The sequence below is a fragment of the Mobula hypostoma genome, chromosome 6 (assembly GCF_963921235.1).
Source record: "Mobula hypostoma chromosome 6, sMobHyp1.1, whole genome shotgun sequence".
NCBI classification, from domain to species: Eukaryota; Metazoa; Chordata; class Chondrichthyes; order Myliobatiformes; family Myliobatidae; genus Mobula; species Mobula hypostoma.
The window spans coordinates 106,260,680-106,280,038 of record NC_086102.1 but is presented as its reverse complement, the minus strand read 5'-3'; the positions used below and the strand labels follow the sequence as shown (position 1 = coordinate 106,280,038).

The following is a 19,359-nucleotide window of genomic DNA, read 5'->3' as shown; positions in this document are numbered from 1 at the left end:
ATCTCACCTCAGGAACAATCTAGGAATTCAGAAACTGACATCTCCAAATTTTTCACTCTTCAAGGTCATTCATGCTAAACATTTAGTTTTATTAATGTCTCTGTTCCTTCGTGGGTGAAGTTTGCTTGAGTGGTGAGGTGAACAGGCTTGGCTGCCCATCTCATTGGATCTCATTAAAACCTATCAAATATTGAAAGGACCAGATAGAATGCACATGGACGTTTCCTATATTGGGGAGTCTAGGACCAGAAGCCACAGCCTCAATACAAGGACGCTCTTTAGAACAAGGAAGGTCTTAATAAGCAGGTGGTGAATCTGTGGAGGCCAAGTCATTGGGTATTTTTAAAGTGGAGGTTGATAGGTTCTTTATTAGTAAGGGCGTCAAAGGTTATGGGGAGAAGGCAAGAGAATGAGGTTGAGATGGTATGGCAGAGCAGATTTGATGGACTAAATGGCCGAATTCTGCTCCTTCTGTAGGTCTTGATGTTATTTTTAGTTCCTTTTCATGCCTTGTGGCACACCGGGCAGCAACCTTGCCGTCTCTTTTAACACTTTTTTATGAGGCCAAGTTGCTAGATCGACACCTTATGGTCTTGGGTCGATATTATTTTACAACGCAAGAAGTCAGCAGGCCAGGCTGGGGATCACTGCACAGTCAAAGTCAAGGTTGAGTTTATTGCAAAGGTGCAGTGTAAGTCTTATTTGCAGCAGCATCACAGGCACAAAGCAGCAGAGATACAACTCCGCTGGCAGCTCGTTCCACCCTCTGAGTGAGCAAGTTCCCCCTCGGGTTCCCCTTAAGTATTTCACCCTTCACGCTTAACCTGTGACCTAATCCATTACACTTTGTATTTTTTCTTTTTTTCCTGGGTTTATGGTTTATTTCGGCAGGTTACAATCAAGGATAAGCATACCCTGCAGGACTAGCAGTTCATGAACTGCTCCAGTTTCAGCTTGTATCAATGGGTTAATCATTAAACCAGTTGTTAACTGGAATGCAAATAGAGTACTGCAGAGCTGCTGCTGATGTGTGTAACCACTTATGAGTGGTTATCGTTTCCTGTTCACATAATGCCGGAGGTTTCATCGTATTGTGCATGGACTCCACAGGTCCCCAATTCAAGATTCGTCTATCACATCAAGTTCAAGTTTAATTGTCATTCAACCATACACATGAATACAGCCAGATGAAAGGGTTCATCAGGCGTTAAGATGCAAAACACAGAGCAACAGTCACACTCAGCACAAGTTGCATACAATTACAACAGCAGCAAGTCAAGTCAAGTCACTTCTTACGTCATTTCAACCATAACTACTGGTACAGTACACAGTAAAAATGAGACAGCATTTTTCAGGACCATGGTGTTACATGAAACAATACAAAAATTACACTGAACTACGTAAAACAACACAAAAACTACACTAGACTACAGACCTACCCAGGACTGCATAAAGTGCACAAAACAGTGCAGGCATTACAATAAATAATAAACAAGACAATAGGCACAGTAGAGGGCAGTAGGTTGGTGTCAGTCCAGGCTCTGAGTATTGAGGAGTCTGATGGCTTGGGGGAAGAAACTGTTACGTAGTCTGGTCGTGAGAGCCCGAATACTTCGGTACCTTTTGTCAGATGGCAGGAGGGAGAAGAGTTTGTATGAGGGGTGCATGGGGTCCTTCATAATGTTGTTTGCTTTACGGGTGTAGCATGTGGTGTAAACATCTGTAATGGTGGGAAGAAAGACCCCGATGATCTTCTAACCTGACCTCACTATCCGCTGCAGGGTCTTGCGATCCGAGATGGTGCAAAATACAATTACAAAAAATAACATGGACCAAGTCCCTGAGTGTCATGGCCTGTAGATTGATGGTCCATGGGATATTGTCCTGGAGCCACATGTACAGTGAAATGTGTCATTAGTGTTAACAACAGACACAACTTAAGGATGTGCTGAAAACAGCCCTCAACTGGCGCCAAACCAGAAAACAACTTGGCATGCTTACATTGCTCAGCAGAACAATACAATGCAACAAAACAGCACAACAACAGCAAAACAACAACCACAACAGCAAAACAAGACCCGTCCCTCCCTCACACCCAGACGCATACGAAGTCCTCTCACCCCAGACCTTCTTTGGCCTCCAGCCTCCATCACACTCTGATTCGGGCTTGTAGACGCTGCGCATTGACTTCACAGAACTGGGGTTCCAGCCAACAGGCCTTAACTTCTGGCCTTCCAGCTTGACCCTCTGGCGTCGTTCCTTGATCCTCAGCATCGACCCCAAAGATGCGCTGATCACTGAACGGTAGGCTTCGAACTCTGGACTCACTAATGAAGGGACCCTGAACATTGGGTCTCAAACTAGGGTTTCACTAATCTTTGAACCCGGGGATCATCGGACCTGGATAGCTACACCATTCTTGCCAAAGCTACTCTTTCATAGCAGTTTTCCTCTCCTTATGGAATGTGGATGTCACTGATTTATTGATTTATTGACCATCCCTAAATGGTCAAAATAAATGTAGAATGATGCCCCCTTTGACCCTCACCAATTTTTATCTGTACACCAAAGAAAGCATCCAATCTGGATGCATCATGGCAAATGCTCTGCACGTGACCACAAGTAACTGCAGAGAGTTGTGGACAGAGCTCAGTACTTCACGTCGCCCTTGAACCTTATTGTCTGCCTGCATGACATTTTCTTTCTAACTGTAACACTATATTCTGCTTTTCCCTTTTTCTACCTTAATATACCTATACTGTATATAGCAGATCTGTCTGACTGACTTGAAAACAAAAATCTTTCTCTCAATATCTGGGTACATGTGACAATAATAAAGTAATGTAAATTCTACAAACGTAATTGCAATCCCACCAACCAGAACCGTTGGTATTTCCTCTCAGATCAGGCAGTCCAGTGCATTATGTCGCCGTATGTCACTTCCTCCAAATGGCGTGCAAGCCATTAACCTCAGCAACTGATGGTTCCTCCAGCATTTCTGTCTGCCTTTGACACCCAAAGGTTACAGGGAGAAAACAGGAGAATGGGGTTGAGAGGGGAAAATAGATTAGCCATGATGGAAAAATAGGAGCAGAATTAGGTGACAGCCCACTGAGTCCACTTTAAGTCTTGCGGTTATGGGAGATGTGATAGGAAGAGAGTTTGGGGGGGCGGAAATCAGCCGTGGTTGAATGGTGGATCAGACTCCATTGTTCACCTTCTCATGTTCTTGTCAGAACTCGTGTTCTTGATATTTATTGCTTGCTTATTAATTTATTATTATTTCTTTTTGTATTTTCAGTTTGTTTTTGCACTTTGGTTGTTGTCTACCCTGTTGAGTGTGGACTTTAATTGATTCTGTTGTTTCTCGTATTTTCTGTGATTGCCTGCAAGAAAAGGAATTTCAGGATTGTATACGATGGCGTGCATGTAATTTTAGAATAAATTTAGTTTGAAATGTTTTGAACTTTGAGTAGCCTAATTCTACTCCTATATCATGAGGTCTTTTCAGGTTCTTGAGCTAACCTGTGCAACCCTAACCCTACCTCAACCATGGAACACTACGGACCACCTTTTGCACTACCATGGATGTTTCTGTTGCCTTTTATGTGCAAATATCTTGTTTTGCAGTCCTTTTCTTCACTGTCCTGTATAATTTGTGGCACAAGAAGATTTACCAGTCTGCTGCCTGGATTAGAGTGCATATCTTGTGAGGATGGGTTAATCGAACTAGGGATTTTCTTTTTGGCGAGAATGAGGATGAGGTGACGATAGAGGTGTACAAAATGAAAAGAAGCATTTGCTGAACATTTTCGCAAGATGAAAATGGCTAATATGAGAGCGCATAATTTTAAGGAGATTGAAGGAGGTTGTCAGTTTTTTTTACACGGAATGATGGGTGCATGAAACACCCTGCTGGGGTGGTGGTAAAAGCAGATACATTTGGGACATACAGGAGACTCTTAGACAGGGACATGGATGATAAGGGAAAAAAAAGGAGGGCTGTGTGGGAGGGAGGGGTTAGATTGATCATAGAGTAGATTAAAAGGTCAGTACAACATAGTGGGCTAAAGGGCCTGTACTGTGCTGTAGGATTCTATGCTCAAATCAGATTTAGTTTGATATTCAGATGCATTTATTTATTACGGGTATATTGAAACATATAAGGAAATGGCTTGTTTGTATTAACAACCAACACAACCTAAGGATGTGCTGGGACAAGCCTGTAACTGTTGCCATACATTCTGTTACCAACATAGCAGCCCTCGGTGTTCGGCCGAACACAGAACATTACAAAACAGAACCCAGCAAAACTAAGCCTTTCTCACTATGTTCCGTGACATTAAACCCAACTTGTTTCGAATGGCAGAGATTCCTATCTGGTTTGATATTGATTCTTAGAATACCACAGCTGAAACAGGCCCTTCGGCCCATCTAGTCCATGTCGAGCTACTATTCTGCCTAGTCCCAACAAATTGCACCCAGACCATAGTCTTCCATACCCCTCCCATTCACGTACCTGTCAACATTTCTCTCAGGTGTTCAAATCCTAATCCACCACTTCCGCTGGTAGCTTGTTGCGCACTCTCACCACCCTCTGAGTCCTTGTTATGTTCTACTTTACCTTTCACCCTTAACCCATGAACTATATTCTAGTCTCACCCAACCTCAGTGGGGGGGGGGGTGAGACCCTATCTATACCCTTCATGTCTCCTTTGTAAACTCTTCTCTGTTGTCCTGATGATGGGTCTCAGCCCAAAATGTCGACTGCTTACTCATCCCCATAGATGCTGCCTGACCTGCTGAGTTCCTCCAGCACTTTGTGTGTGTGTGTGTGTGTTACTCTGGACTTCCTGCAACTGCAGAATCTCTCGTGTCCCTGTTGTCCTTGCAGTGTGAGAGTCGGGACTGTGAAAAGGTGCGGTGGAGATGGTCAAACCATGCATTTCAGTGATTGCATATCCAGTTTCCCACTCTGCAAATTAATCTTGTACCATTTGTTTTACTGTCTCACTACAGCCAAGCTGTGATGCAACAATTGGGGATGGGCTGTCCTGTACACCGATCTCCATTGTTACATAACCGCACTTCCCCAGGGACCTGTCAATCAAAAATAAACATGCCCTCAGGACACAAAGCAACATTTGGCGGGGCAGTGGGACCAGGAAGGATGTCAATCGTCAACCCTATTTCTCTCTCTATAAGCGCTGGCTGACCTGATGGACCTTTCTCTGGGTTTATAACATAAAATATACTGTAGTCAGTCACAGAGCAAACAGCACAGAAACAAGCCCATTGGCCTATCTAGTCTGTGCCGAGCTATTACTCTACCTAGTCCAAAAGACCATAAAACATAGGAGCAGAATTGGGTTATCAGCTGATTGAGTTTGCAACACCGTTCCTACATGGCTGATTTATTATCCTTCTCAAATCTATTTTCCTGCCTTCTTCCCATAAGTGCACCTGGACCATAGTCCTCCATACCCCTCCCATCCATGTACTGATTCAAATATCTCATAAATGTTGGAATTGAGCTCCCATCCACACTTCCACCGGCAGCTCAATCCACACTGTCACCACCCTCTGAGTGAAGAAATTCCCCCTCAGGTTTCCCTTCAACATTTCACCTCTCACCCCTAACCCATGACATTCAGTTCTAGTCTCACCCAACCTTGGAAAATCAGCACAGGAACAGGCCCTTCAGCCCGCGATGTTCTGCTAAACTGATTCATCCCCCTCTATGCATGGTCCATAATCTACCTACCACCCCGCCCCCTATTCTCTGCACGTTCATGAGACTCTTAAATGCTTCTGTGTCTGCTTCCATTACCAGCCTGCAGTAGTCTGTTCCAGGCACCCATAGGGTATACATGCAGAATTAGGCCAGTCAGCCCATTCAGTCTGCTCTGCCAGTTCATTATGGCTGATTTATTTCCCCCTCAACCCCATTCTCCTGCCATCCTGTGTGTGTGTATGTGGGGGGGAGCCATACCCCAAACATCTCCTTTAAACTTGCCCTCTCGCCTTAAGTTAATATCCTGTAGTATTTGATACTTTGACCCTGTGGAAAAGATTCTGCCTACCTTATAACCCACCCTGGCATTCTCTCTTCTCTCCTCTCCCATCGGTCAGAAGATACAAATGCTTGAAAGCACTTTCCACCAGGCTAAAGAACAGCTTCTGACCTGTTATCAAACTCTTGAACGGTCCTCTTCGATTAGATTATGAGGACACGCAGTCCTCTTTTATTGTCATTTAGTAATACATGCATTAAGAAATGATACAATGTTTCTCCAGAATGAAATCACAGAAACACATGACAAACGGACTGAAAAACTAACAAAAACCACATAATTCTAACATATAGTTACAACAGTGCAAAGCAATACCGTAATTTGATAAAGAACAGACCATGGGCATGGTAAAAAGTCTGGAAAGTCTCTCGAAAGTCCCATCATCTGACGCAGACGGTGAACCTCCAGTGCCGCAAGCTTGTCCATGTGGCATCCTGGAAGCATCCGACCACAGTCCGACTCCGAGTTCGTCCGATAACTCCGAGCCTCCGACCAGCTCTCCAACAGCGAGCACCAAGAACCATCTCTGCCGAGCGCTTCGACCTCGACCCCGGCAACAGGCAATAGGCAAAGCCAAGGACTCGGGTCCTTCCCCTCCGGAGATTCTTGATCGCACAGTAGCAGCGGCAGCGAAGCGGGCATTTCAGAAGTTTCTCCAGGTGTTCCTCTGTGCTTCTCACGGCTGTCTCCATCAAATCAGGATTGTGCATGGCATCCTAATTAACACATACGATATCTTTCGGAACGGCCGCGCGCGCTGCATCGTGCCGCCATCTTCTCCTCCCTCCTATGATCTTGTACCATAAGATCTAGGATGGAGGAGTAACTTTATTTGCCATATTAGGAATTTGCAGTGGTGTGTTGGTCGGGGTGCGACATGCAATAAAAACAATAACATTCAACAATTATAAAGAATTATATAAAAAATAAAGTTGGAGATTAAAGTATGGATATGGAATAAAACGTACATAAATACCAGCATGTTTTTACAATGTAAGTGGCGTTATAAAATGTGGTTTAAAGTGTTTACAGTGATGTGAATAATAGATAGAGGGAGTGGGAGGGGGTGGTGCTAAAAGAATGGTTGTTCAGATTAGCTGCTTGGTGTAAAGATTTTGTTTTAATAGCTCTGTAGTGCTCTCCAGAAAGGCACTTTTGGGAAAAGCAGTTTGCTGTGTAGGTAGTGCGCACAATTATTTTTCCTGCCTACTTCTTTATCCTGGACTCGTACAAGTCCTGCAGTGATGGTAGACAGCAGCTATCGCTGGTCATTGACGCAAACAATGCATTTCACTGTTTTGATGTACATGTGACAAATAAAGCTAATAAAACATAGAATAGTACAGCACAGTACAGGCCCTTCGGACCACATTGTTGTGCTGACCCTCAAACCCAGCCTCCCATATAACCCCCCCACCTTAAATTCCTCCATATACCTGTCTAGTAGTCTCTTAAACTTCACTAGTGTATCTGCCTCCACCACTGACTCAGGCAGTGTATTCCATGCACCAACCACTCTCTGAGTAAAGAACCTTCCTCGAATATCCCTCTTGAACTTCCCATCCCTTACCTTAAAGCCATGTCTTTTATCTTTTAATGTTGGCTGCTTTCCTGAGGCAGTGGGAAGTGACAGGGGATCTGATGTCAATGGTTTTGTCATTGACTCTCTTGATACAGAGTCAGGACTTGTTGGACAGGCCACATCATCCTTGAAGACACAAGAGACTGCAGGTGCTAGAGTAATAAATAATCTGTTGGAGGAACTCGGGTTGAATAGTGTCTGTGGAGGGAAAGAAATTGTTGGCTGAAATATCTCTCCTCTTCTCTCTATGCTGCCATCTCAGTTCTCCACTCTCTGTCCTGAAGCAAGGTTTTGACCCAAAACATCAAAATGTTCATTACAGGTTAATAAGACTAAAATAACACTTGGAATATTGTGTTTTAGTTCTGGGTCACCTCAGAGGAAGGATGAGATTTTAAGAAAGTTTATGGTATGTTGGTCTTCAATAGTTGAGGAATTTAATTCAAGAGCTACAAGTGATAATGCAGCTTTATAAAATGCTGGTTAGAACATTGTGTTCAGTTCTGGTCGTCTCCTTATAGGAAGGATATGGAAGCTTTAGAGAAGGTGCAGAGGAGATTTACCAGGATGCTGCCTGGAATGGAGAGCATATCTTATGAGGATAGGTTGAGTGAGCTAGGGCTTTTCTCTCTGGAGCACAGGAAGATGAGATGTGACTTGACAGAGATATACAAGATGGCAGGAGGCATAGATTGAGTGGACAGCCAGGGAGGAAATGACTAATAGGAGGGGGGCATAATTTTAAGGTGATTGGAGGAAGGTATGGAATGTTTTTTTTACTCAGAGTGGTGGGTGCATTGAATGCACTGCCAGGTTGGTGGTAGAGGCAGATACATCAGCGATGAATAAACTCTTAGATAGGCTCATGGATGTAAGAAAAATGTAGGGCTATTTGGGGTGGAAGGGTTAGATTGATCTTTGTGTAGGTTAACATTGTGGGACAAAGAATAGTACGGCACAGTACTACTCCTACGTTGTATGTTTTAACACAAGGTTAAAGAGGAGATACAAGGATAGTTTGTCATCGTAGTTTCTATAACACTCTGATATAACCGCAGAGCAGCAACAATGGCTTTACAGTTGGACGTTATGATCAAGCTGGGGGAAATGTATTGATGTGATGTCTCCTTTGTGTTTGGGGATTACACACTGGGTTGTTTTGTGTTCCATCATTTGCTCCTGTTCGTCATGGAAATTCACTTGAAGTTCTTTTCCATTTATATTTAGGACTAAGATGAATGCATCCTCACAGGTTAAGGGGATTTTTTTCCCTTTACATTCCCAATGAGCTTGCAAACTTTTGTCTAAAATTAATGTCAATGCCTTGGGATGCAGAGAAATTAGTAAATTGGATTATTATTGTCACATGTACTGAGATACAGTGGAAAAACTTGTCTTGCTTTCCGTCCATATAGGTCAATTGGTTACAACAGTACATTGAGGTAAAGATCATTTATATTTATCACCTGTACAGTGACACATTGAAACATGCAGTGAAATGCTTTGTTTTGTGTCAAGGATGTGCTGGATTGCCATGTTTCCGGCACCAACATAGCATGGCACAACTCAGTAAACCGAACCTGTGTGCCCTTTTGGAATGTGGGAGGTAACTGGAGCACACACACAGTCACAGAGAGAACAAACTCCTTGCAGACAGTGGTGGGAATTGAACCCTAATCACTGGTGCTATAAAGTGTTGCTCACCACTACCCTACTACCAAGATAAAACAATAACAGAATAAATAATAAAGTGTAACAGTTACACAGAAAGTGTAATACATGTGGACAATAAGGAGCAAGATCATAACAATGGCTTTGAGGTCAAGAATATTGTACGAGGAGACAGTTAAATAGTCTTGTAACAACAGTCCTTGAGCCTGATGGTAGTGCTTTCGGGCTTTTGTATCTACTTCCCAATGGAAGAGGGGAGAAGAGGGAATATCCGGGGTGGGTGGGGTCTTTGGTTTAGCCGAGGCAGTGAGAAACGTAGAGAGAATTGAAGGATATGGGTCTATAAAAAGCCAGAACATAGTGGCAATACTCAGCGGGTCAGTCTGTGAATGTAGATGGAGAAATTATCACCAGCTTGGGTTCAGCAGCTTTTGTCAGACCCAGTGGACATCAGCTGTGCCAAGGGAGGATGGAGGGAGGGTATGTGATTGGGCAGAATGCAGATGTTTTCATCGAATATAGCACAGTATGGGTCTTTGGCCACAATATTGTGCCAACCTTTTAACCTACTCCACGATCAAGATAATCCTTCCCTTCTACAGAGCTATAACCCTCCATTTTTCGTACATCCATGTGTATTAGAGCATAAAACGTGAAGCAATATAGCACAGTGTAGGCCGTTCAGCTGTGCTGACCTGTACAAACCTACTTCACGATCAGTCTAGCCCTTCCTTCCCTCCCACACAGTCCGTAACATTCCATCCAAATGCTTAGCTAAGAGTCCTTTAAGTGTCCCTATTGTACCAACCCAATTTCTCTTGCCATGACAAAAGGTGGTTTGTTCAATAAGGGTCATAGGCTAATTCTGTTTTGGTCTCCTCTTTCTGAGCAAATACTCCACCCTGGATTTTAGCACTCACTCACACACAGTAGCCAATTAACCTACACCATCTTTGAGATGTGGGAGGAAATGGGAGTATCAGGAGGAAGCCCAGGTGGTCGCAGGGAGAGCTCACAAACTCGACAGGTCGAAGTCAGGATTGAACCCAGGTCCGCAGCTGGTGACATCTCTTGAAGAGATGGGTTATAGATCTAGAAAATGGTGAAAAGACTGAAATCAGCAGAAGATCCTGTTGAATAGAGATGTGAGATTCTGCAAGTGCTGGAAAACTTGGGCAACACACACAAAATGCTGGAGGAACTCTGCTAAACAAGATAAGAGCCTAGGGTATACAGGAAAGATCCTAGCATGGATAGAACATTAGCGATTGGTAGGAGGCAAAGACTGGGAATAAAGGGAGTCTTTCTGGGTTGGCTGCAGGTGACTAGTGGTGTTCCACAGGGTTGTGTTGGGATTTCTTTTTACGTTATATTTCAATGATTTGGAAGGTGAAATTGATGGCTTTGTGGACAAGTTGCAGGTGATACAAAGACAGGTGGAGGGGCAGGTAGTGTTGAGGACGACAAGAGGTTGCAGTACAATTTAGACAGATTAGGAGAATGGGCAAAGAAGTGGTAAATGGAATACATTGTAGGAAGTGCATGGTCATACACTTTGGTAAAAGGAGTAAAAGCATAGACTATTTTCTGAATGGGAGAACATTCAGAAATCCAAGGTGCAAAGGCATTTGGGAGTTCTCATGCAGGATTCCCTAAAGGTTAATTTGCAGGTTGACTCAGTGGTGAGGAAGGTGAATTCAATGTTAGCATTCAATTTTGAGAGGACTAGAATATAAAAGCAAGGATGTAATGCTGAGGCTTTATAAGCCACTGGTGAGGCCCCACAGTTTTGGTCCCCCTTATTTAAGAATGAATGTGCTGACATTGGAGATGGTTCAGAGGAGGTTCACGAGAATGATTCTGGGAATGAAAGGGCTATAAATTGAGCAGCGATTGAAGGCTCTAGGCCTGTATTCCCTGGAATTTAGAAGAATGGGGGGGGGCGGATCTCAGTGAAACCTATTGAATGTTGAAAGATCTACATAAGAGTGGACATGGAGAGGATGTTTCCTTTGGTGGGGGAATCCAGGACCAGAGGGCACAACCTCAAAACAGATGAATATTTAGAACAGAGATGAGGAATTTTGTTAGCCAGGGGTTGGTGAATCTGTGGAAGTCATTGCCACAGGTGGCTGTAGAGGCTAGGTCACTGGGTGCATTTAAATCGGAGGTTGATTGGTTCTTGACTAGTCACGAGCATGAAAAGCTATGGGGAGAGGCAGGAGGATGGGGTTCAGAGGGAAATGGATCAGCCATGATGATTCAATGGGTCGAATGGCCTAATCTTGTCTTACAGTCTAGCGCAGCAGGTCAGAGGTGTGCGAGTGAGAGAGAGAGAGAGAGATAGCGATCTGGAGGACATTCTAACTGGTTGCATCGCGATCTGGCATGGAGGAGCCACTGTACAGGATTGGGAAAAAGCTGCAGGGGGTTGTAAGACTAGCCTCCCCACCATCAAGGACATCTTGAAAAAGGCAATGCCTCAAAAAGGCAGCATCTACCATTAACAATCCCCACTGCCAGAACATGCTCTCTTACTAGCATCAATAGCATCAATGAGGAGATATAGGAGCCCAAATACACGCACTTAACATTATAGGAACAGCTTCTTTCCCTCTGCCATTAGATTTCTGAATAGACAATGAAACCATGAACACTACCTCACCACTTTTTTATATATACACATACTCAGTGACCACTTTATTAGGTACACCTGCTTGTTAATGCAGATATCTAATCAGCCAATCATGTGGCAGCAACTCAATGCATAAAAGCATGCAAACATAATTAAGAGGTTCAGTTGTTGTTCAGACCAAACATCAGCATGTGGAAGAAATGTGATCTACATAAGTGGCTTTCACTGTGGAATGATTGTTGGTGCAAGATAGGGTGGTTTGAGATATTCTGTAGGTGAAGGTGTCTTGTTAGTGAGAGGTCAGGAGACTGGTTCAAGCTGACAGGAAGGTGACAGTAACTCAAATAAACACGCGTTACAATGGTGTGCAGAAGAGCATCTGTGAAAGCACAACATGTCGAACCTTGAAGTGGATGGTCTACACTGCAGCAGAAGACCATGAACATACACTCAGTGCCCACTTTATTAGGTTCAGGACGCCTTGGCTGAGGAAACGGCAGGCTAGTGTTGACAGAGAAAATCATCAGATTGTTTGTTTTCCTGGAGTGGATGAGGCTGCACTGCACTGATCCTGCAGAAAAACAGATTTTGCAGCATATTTCAGTAATAATAAATCTGATTCTTGAATAGAGGAGTATGTTTGAGAGGGCCTTCTGACTTTGGTCCTGGCCCAATTCTTGTATTTTTGTTTCTAATTCTGACTTGGTGTTGTTTGTTTATTCCCAGCGTGAATGTATCTCCATCCATGTTGGCCAGGCTGGTGTCCAGATGGGCAATGCCTGCTGGGAGCTGTACTGCTTGGAGCACGGCATCCAGCCAGATGGACAGATGATAAGTGACAAGGGCGTCGGAGGAGGGGATGACTCCTACACTACGTTCTTCAGCCAGACTGGAGCTGGTAAACACGTTCCCAGGGCAGTGATGGTGGATCTAGAACCTACTGTGATAGGTTGGTAATGGGCTCTTTGGCAATTTGTTAACCGTTTGTATTCACCTTTTCACATTTTCCAGTGCACAAGTGTTAAAGGAGCACAAAATAATTATTACTCCAGTTCCAGTGCTCAAACTGCCCAATGAATCATGGCCTACCTGCCATTAAGGACATACTGCATACTTAGAAAGCTGCCAGAAAGAGTGGAGTGACATTTGCAGTTTTCCAGTCTCCCAGAACCATGCCAGAATGAATTGATTCTTGAAAGATCATTACTAATGCTTCCACAATCTCTTCAGCCACCTATTTCAGAACTCTGGGGTGTGCACCCCATCTCGTCCAAGTAACCTGTCTACCTTCAGACCTTTCAATTTTTCAAGCACCTTCTCCCTCGTGATGACAACTGCTCACTTCTGCCCCTGACACTCTCAAATGTTACGATAAAAAAAAATGAAGTGCAGAAGAGGAATAGTGAGGTAGTTTTCATGGATCATTCATAAATCTGGCAGTGGGGAAGAAACTGTTCCCAAAAATCTTGAGCAACGTCTTCAGGCTATTGCACCTCCTCCCTCATGGTAGTAATGAGAAAAGGGCATGTCCCGGATGGTGAGAGTCCTTAATAATTTATGCCACGTTCTTGAGGCACTGATTTTTTTTTTGAAAAAGCCTACGACATTGTGTAGGGTTGTGTCTGTGATGGAACTAGCTGAGTTTATAATCCTATGCAACCTCTTTTATCCCGCGCATTGGAGCCCTCCCTACCAGTCAGAATGCTCTCCACTGTACATCTGTAGAACTTGAGATGATTTGGTATGTCATCACAGTTGAGCCCCTGGCATCCCTTCTGACAAACATCAGAGCATTATGCCTGGGATAGTTCCTCTAAGATGTTGTCAACCAGAAACTTCATGCTGCTCACCCTTTCCATTGCTGACTACTCGAAGAGGACTGGTGGGTGTTCCTTCGACTTCCCCATCCTGAAAGTCCGCAGTTAATTCCTTGGTCTTGATGACTTTGAGTGCAAGATTGTTGTTGTGACACCACTCAACTGGCTGATCTATCTCACTCCTGTCACCATGTCCAGGATGCTGTCTGGATTTGAGAACATGTCTTATGAGGATAGACTGAGCGAGCTGGGATTTTCATTTTTGGAGCCGAGGACAAGGGGTACCTTGATAGAGGTTTACAAAATGATAAAAGGCATAGATAGTGTGGACAAGTAGTGTCTTTTTCACAGGATGCAATTGGCTAATACGGGAAGGCATAATTTTAAGGTGATTGGAGAAAAGTATAGGGGGGAATGTCAGATGATGTTTTTTCTCACACAGAGTGGTGCATGTATGGACCCAGGAGTGCCAGAGGCAAATACATTAGGGACATTTCAGAGACTTTCAGGCACATGGATGATAGAAAAACGGAGGGCTATGTGGGAGGAAGGGTTAGATTGATCTTGGAGTAGGTTAAAGTGTCAGCACAGCATCGTGCTGTACTCCTACAGTATTTGTGCTGGCATCTCACTGAGAACTGGTGTGTATTCTTCTGAATTTTCCTTCCTGATGTCCACAGTCAACTTCTTGGCCTTGCACTGCTTCCTTCTGCTTTCTAACCTGACTTCTGTCCACCATTCTGAATTTTAGATGAGGTCCGCACCGGTACTTATCGGCAGCTTTTCCACCCTGAGCAACTCATCTCTGGCAAGGAAGATGCTGCCAACAATTATGCTCGTGGACACTACACCATTGGCAAGGAGTTGATTGACTCTGTCTTGGACAGAATCCGTAAACTGGTGAGTGAGGACTCTCCATTGCATTCTCTTGTACAGTAATCACCGTCAGGTAAGCAAAAAAGGTATTTGGCTCTCTACCATCACTGCAGGACTTGTGTGTGTCCAGGATAAAGAGGTGGGCAGGAAAAATCATTGTGGACACAACCTACACTGTAAACTGTCCTTTTTAAAGGACAGTAGTGGGTGCATGGAACACCCTGCCAGGGGTGGTTGTAGAGGTTTGAGAGAGGAGCTGGACAAAGTTGATTGGAAGGGGACACTAGCAGTGATGATGGCAGAGCAGCAATGGCTGGAGCTTCTGGGGGCAATTTGGAAGGCGTGTTTAAGATGCATCCCAAGGTGAGGAAATATTCTAAAAGGATGATGACGCAACTGTAACTGACGAGAGAAGTCAAAGACAGCATAAAAACAAAAGAGAGGACATGTAATATAGTGAAATTAGTTAGATGTTAGAGGATTGTGAAGCTTCTAAAAATCAACAGAGGTAACTAAAAAAAAAACCATAAAGGGGGGAAAGATGAAATATGAAGGGAAGGTAAGCTAGCCAGTAATATTGAAGAGGATCAAAGTGGCAGATGGAATATAGCATAAGATCTTGCACTTGGTTAGAAGGAACAAGAGTTCAGACCATTTCCTAAATGGGATGAAAATTCAAAAATCAAGATGTGCAAAAGGGACTTGGGAGTTTTTGTGTGGGATTTCCTAAAGGTTAACTTGTTGTGGTAAAGAAAGAAAATGGGCTGAGAAGTGGCAGATGGAATTCAACCCGGAGAAGTGGAGGTGGTACACTTCGGAAGGACAAACTCCAAGGCAGAGTACAAAGTAAATGGCAGGATACTTGGTAGTGTGGAGGAGCAGAGGGATCTGGGGGTACATGTCCACAGATCCCTGAAAGTTGCCTCACAGGTGGATAGGGTAGTTAAGAAAGCTTATGGGGTGTTAGCTTTTATAAGTCGAGGGATAGAGTTTAAGAGTCGCGATGTAATGATGCAGCTCTATAAAACTCTGGTTAGGCCACACTTGGAGTACTGTGTCCATTTCTGGTCACCTCACTATAGGAAGGATGTGGAAGCATTGGAAAGGGTACAGAGGAGATTTACCAGGATGCTGCCTGGTTTAGAGAGTATGCATTATGATCAGAGATTAAGGAAGCTAGGGCTTTACTCTTTGGAGAGAAGGAGGATGAGAGGAGACATGAGAGAGGTGTGCAAGATAATAAGAGGAATAGATAGAGTGGATAGCCAGCGCCTCTTCCCTAGGGCACCACTGCTCAATACAAGAGGACATGGCTTTAAGGTAAGGGGTGGGAAGTTCAAGGGGGATATTAGAGGAAGGTTTTTTACTCAGAGAGTGGTTGGTGAGTGGAATGCACTGCCTGAGTCAGTGGTGGAGGCAGATACACTAGTGAAGTTTAAGAGACTACTAGACAGGTATATGGAGGAATTTAAGGTGGGGGCTTATATGGGAGGCAGGGTTTGAGGGTCGGCACAACATTGTGGGCCGAAGGGCCTGTACTGTGCTGTACTATTGTATGTTCTAAAATGCAAAGTTAGCATTTATTTCATGAGGACTAGAATATAAGGGCAAGGATGTGACACTGAGGCTTATAAGGCATTTGTCATACTTGGAGTATTATGAGCAGTTTTGGGCCCCTTATCTAAGAAAAGTTGTGCTGTCATTGGAGTGGGTCCAGAAGAAGTGCATGAGAATGATTGCGGGAATGAAAGGGTAAACGTATTAGGAGCGTTTGTTGGCTCTGGGCCTGAACTCACTGGAGTTTATAAGATTGGGGTGGGGGGGGAGAGTGAGGTGGGGGAGGGAATCTCATTGAAACCTATTGAATATTGAAAGGCCTAGATGGAGTGGATGTAGAAAGGATGACTCCTTTAAGGAGTGAGTCTAGGACCAACAGGCAGAGCCTCTGAATGGAGGGACGTTCATTTAGAACAGAGATGAGAAAGAATTTCATTAGCCAGAGGGTGGTGCATCTGTGAATTCATTGCCAAAGACAGTTGTGGAGGCCAAGTCATTGAGTATATTTAGAGCTGAGGTTATTAGGTTCTTTGGTTAGTCAGGGTTTCAAAGGTTTTAGAGGGAAGGCAGGAGAACGGGGTTGGGAAGGTTAATTAATCAGCCATGATAGAATAGCGGAGCAGAATTGATGGGCCGAGTGGCCTAATTCTGTTCCTATGTTTTAGGGGCAATTAAGAAACTCTTAGAATGGTAATAGATGAAAAAAAATGGAGAGCTATAAGATCACAGGACATGGGAGCAGAATTATGCTTTTGGCCCATCGATTGGCACATCATTCAATTGTGGCTGATATATTATCTCTCTCAACCCCATGTTCCTGCCTATATTGGCAGGGAGGGTTAAATTGATCTTGGCATAGTTTAAAGGTCAGCTGATAGCCCTGCCCTCTTCTGTGTTCTATGTTCCACAGGCTGACCAGTGCACAGGGCTCCAGGGATTCCTCGTTTTCCACAGCTTTGGCGGAGGCACTGGTTCTGGTTTCACTTCTCTGCTGATGGAACGTCTCTCTGTGGACTTTGGCAAGAAGTCCAAGCTGGAGTTCTCCATCTACCCAGCTCCGCAAGTCTCCACCGCCGTGGTTGAACCCTACAACTCTATCCTGACCACCCACACCACCCTAGAGCATTCAGACTGCGCCTTCATGGTAGATAATGAGGCCATCTATGACATCTGCCGGAGAAACCTGGACATAGAGCGCCCAACCTACACCAATCTGAATCGCCTCATTAGTCAGATTGTGTCATCTATCACAGCCTCTCTTCGCTTTGATGGTGCCTTGAATGTTGATCTGACAGAGTTCCAGACCAATTTAGTCCCTTACCCACGTATCCACTTCCCTCTGGCTACCTATGCCCCTGTGATCTCAGCTGAGAAGGCTTACCATGAACAACTGTCTGTGGCTGAGATCACCAATGCCTGTTTTGAGCCAGCGAACCAGATGGTGAAGTGTGATCCTCGCCATGGCAAGTACATGGCTTGTTGTCTGCTTTACCGGGGTGACGTGGTGCCAAAAGATGTCAATGTTGCCATTGGTGCTATCAAAACCAAACGCAGCATCCAGTTTGTTGACTGGTGCCCCACTGGCTTCAAGGTTGGCATCAACTACCAGCCTCCCACTGTGGTGCCTGGTGGCGACCTGGCCAAGGTGCAGCGTGCAGTCTGTATGCTGAGCAACACCACAGCCATTGCTGAAGCCTGGGCTCGCCTGGACCACAAGTTTGATCTGATGTATGCCAAGCGTGCCTTTGTTCATTGGTATGTGGGGGAGGGGATGGAGGAGGGGGAGTTCTCTGAGGCCCGGGAAGACATGGCAGCCTTGGAGAAGGATTATGAAGAGGTTGGCATTGACTCATTTGAGGGTGATGAAGAGGGGGAGGAAGAGTATTAATTAACACTTCATAATCAATGCACAATCTGAAAAATGAGGCTCAATTTTATTTCTTAACTCTCTGAAAGTTCACAAGATGGTATGTCTGTACTGGACTTTTATTTTCTGATATTTAATAAAAGGATATTTGGAGCCAACACCTGTTACAAGTTTTAATGTCTTGGTTTGAATTATCACCGTGCTGTTGATCTGATGTTTGTTGGATTTAACTGATCCTCTTCTGAATTCAAAGTTCCAGGTTCGGAGTAAAATTATTATCACAGTACATGTATGCTGCCATTTACTACCTTGAGATTCATTTTCTTGCAGGTATTTGCAGGAAAAATAAAGAAATACAATAGAATCTACAAATAGCCATACATAAACAAAGACTGACAAATAGCCAATGTGCAGAAGAATACAAACTGCAAATTAGAAACAGTAATTTCAAGAGTCTGAAAGTGAGTCCATTGGCTGTGTAATCAGTTCAGACTTGAGGTGAGTGAAGCTATTCACACCTGTTCAGAAGCCTGACGGTTATTGGGTAATAACTGAACTTGTTGGTATGGGATCTAAGGCTCCTGTACCTCTTACCCAATGGTGGTAGCGAGAAGAGAGAATGGCCTGGATGGTGGGGGTTCCTTGATGATAGGTGCAGCTTTCTTGTGACAGTGCTCCTTGTAGATGTGCTCAATGGTGGGGGGGGGGGGCACATTGCCTGGGCCATATCCACCACTTTCTGTAGACACTTTTCCCATTCCTGGGCATTGGTGTTTCCATACCAGGCTGTGATGCAAGCAGTTAGGATATTTTGCATTTGAATTTACTGGGAGCTGGGTACACTGTTCATTTGGCATTTGTGCTTTGCCAGCTCCGGAAGAACATGATTCAGTTTCTCAAACACTTTCTTTGTCAGTGTGAAAGAACTGGCATTCCCCATGCTGTGCTGACAATGTTGAACTGCCATGGTTTTCAGAGGGCACATTAAGATGCAGTCTCTGTTTTGGATTAAGGGAAAAGGTCACACGCACGTTCTGACCGAGTATCCTGATATCCCTAAGAACCATAATTCTAAATGCAAGAATCCTAAAGGTTAATTTGCAGGTTGACTCTGTGATAAGGAAGCCAAATGCAACATTAGCACTCATTTTGAGTGGACTGGAATATAAAAGCAAGGACGTAATGCCGAGGCTCTATAAAGCATTGAGATTATAAGCTGTTTTAGAGCCTTTATCTAAGAACAGACATGCTGGCATTGGAAAGGGTCTAGAATAGGTTCA

At 44.2% G+C, this 19,359-nt stretch overlaps 1 protein-coding gene across 1 annotated transcript in view; it reads left to right on the top strand.

Moving 5' to 3' along the window:
* The window catches only part of LOC134348259 (tubulin alpha chain-like), a 52,920-nt gene extending 34,412 nt beyond the window's left edge, over positions 1-18,508 (top strand). The window contains exons 2-4 of the mRNA XM_063051362.1: positions 12,689-12,911; positions 14,531-14,679; positions 17,123-18,508. Coding sequence (XP_062907432.1) covers positions 12,689-12,911; positions 14,531-14,679; positions 17,123-18,100 — 1,350 coding nt within the window. The 3' untranslated portion in view covers positions 18,101-18,508. The remainder of the gene's footprint in view (positions 1-12,688; positions 12,912-14,530; positions 14,680-17,122) is intronic.
* Positions 18,509-19,359: the final 851 nt, after the last annotated feature.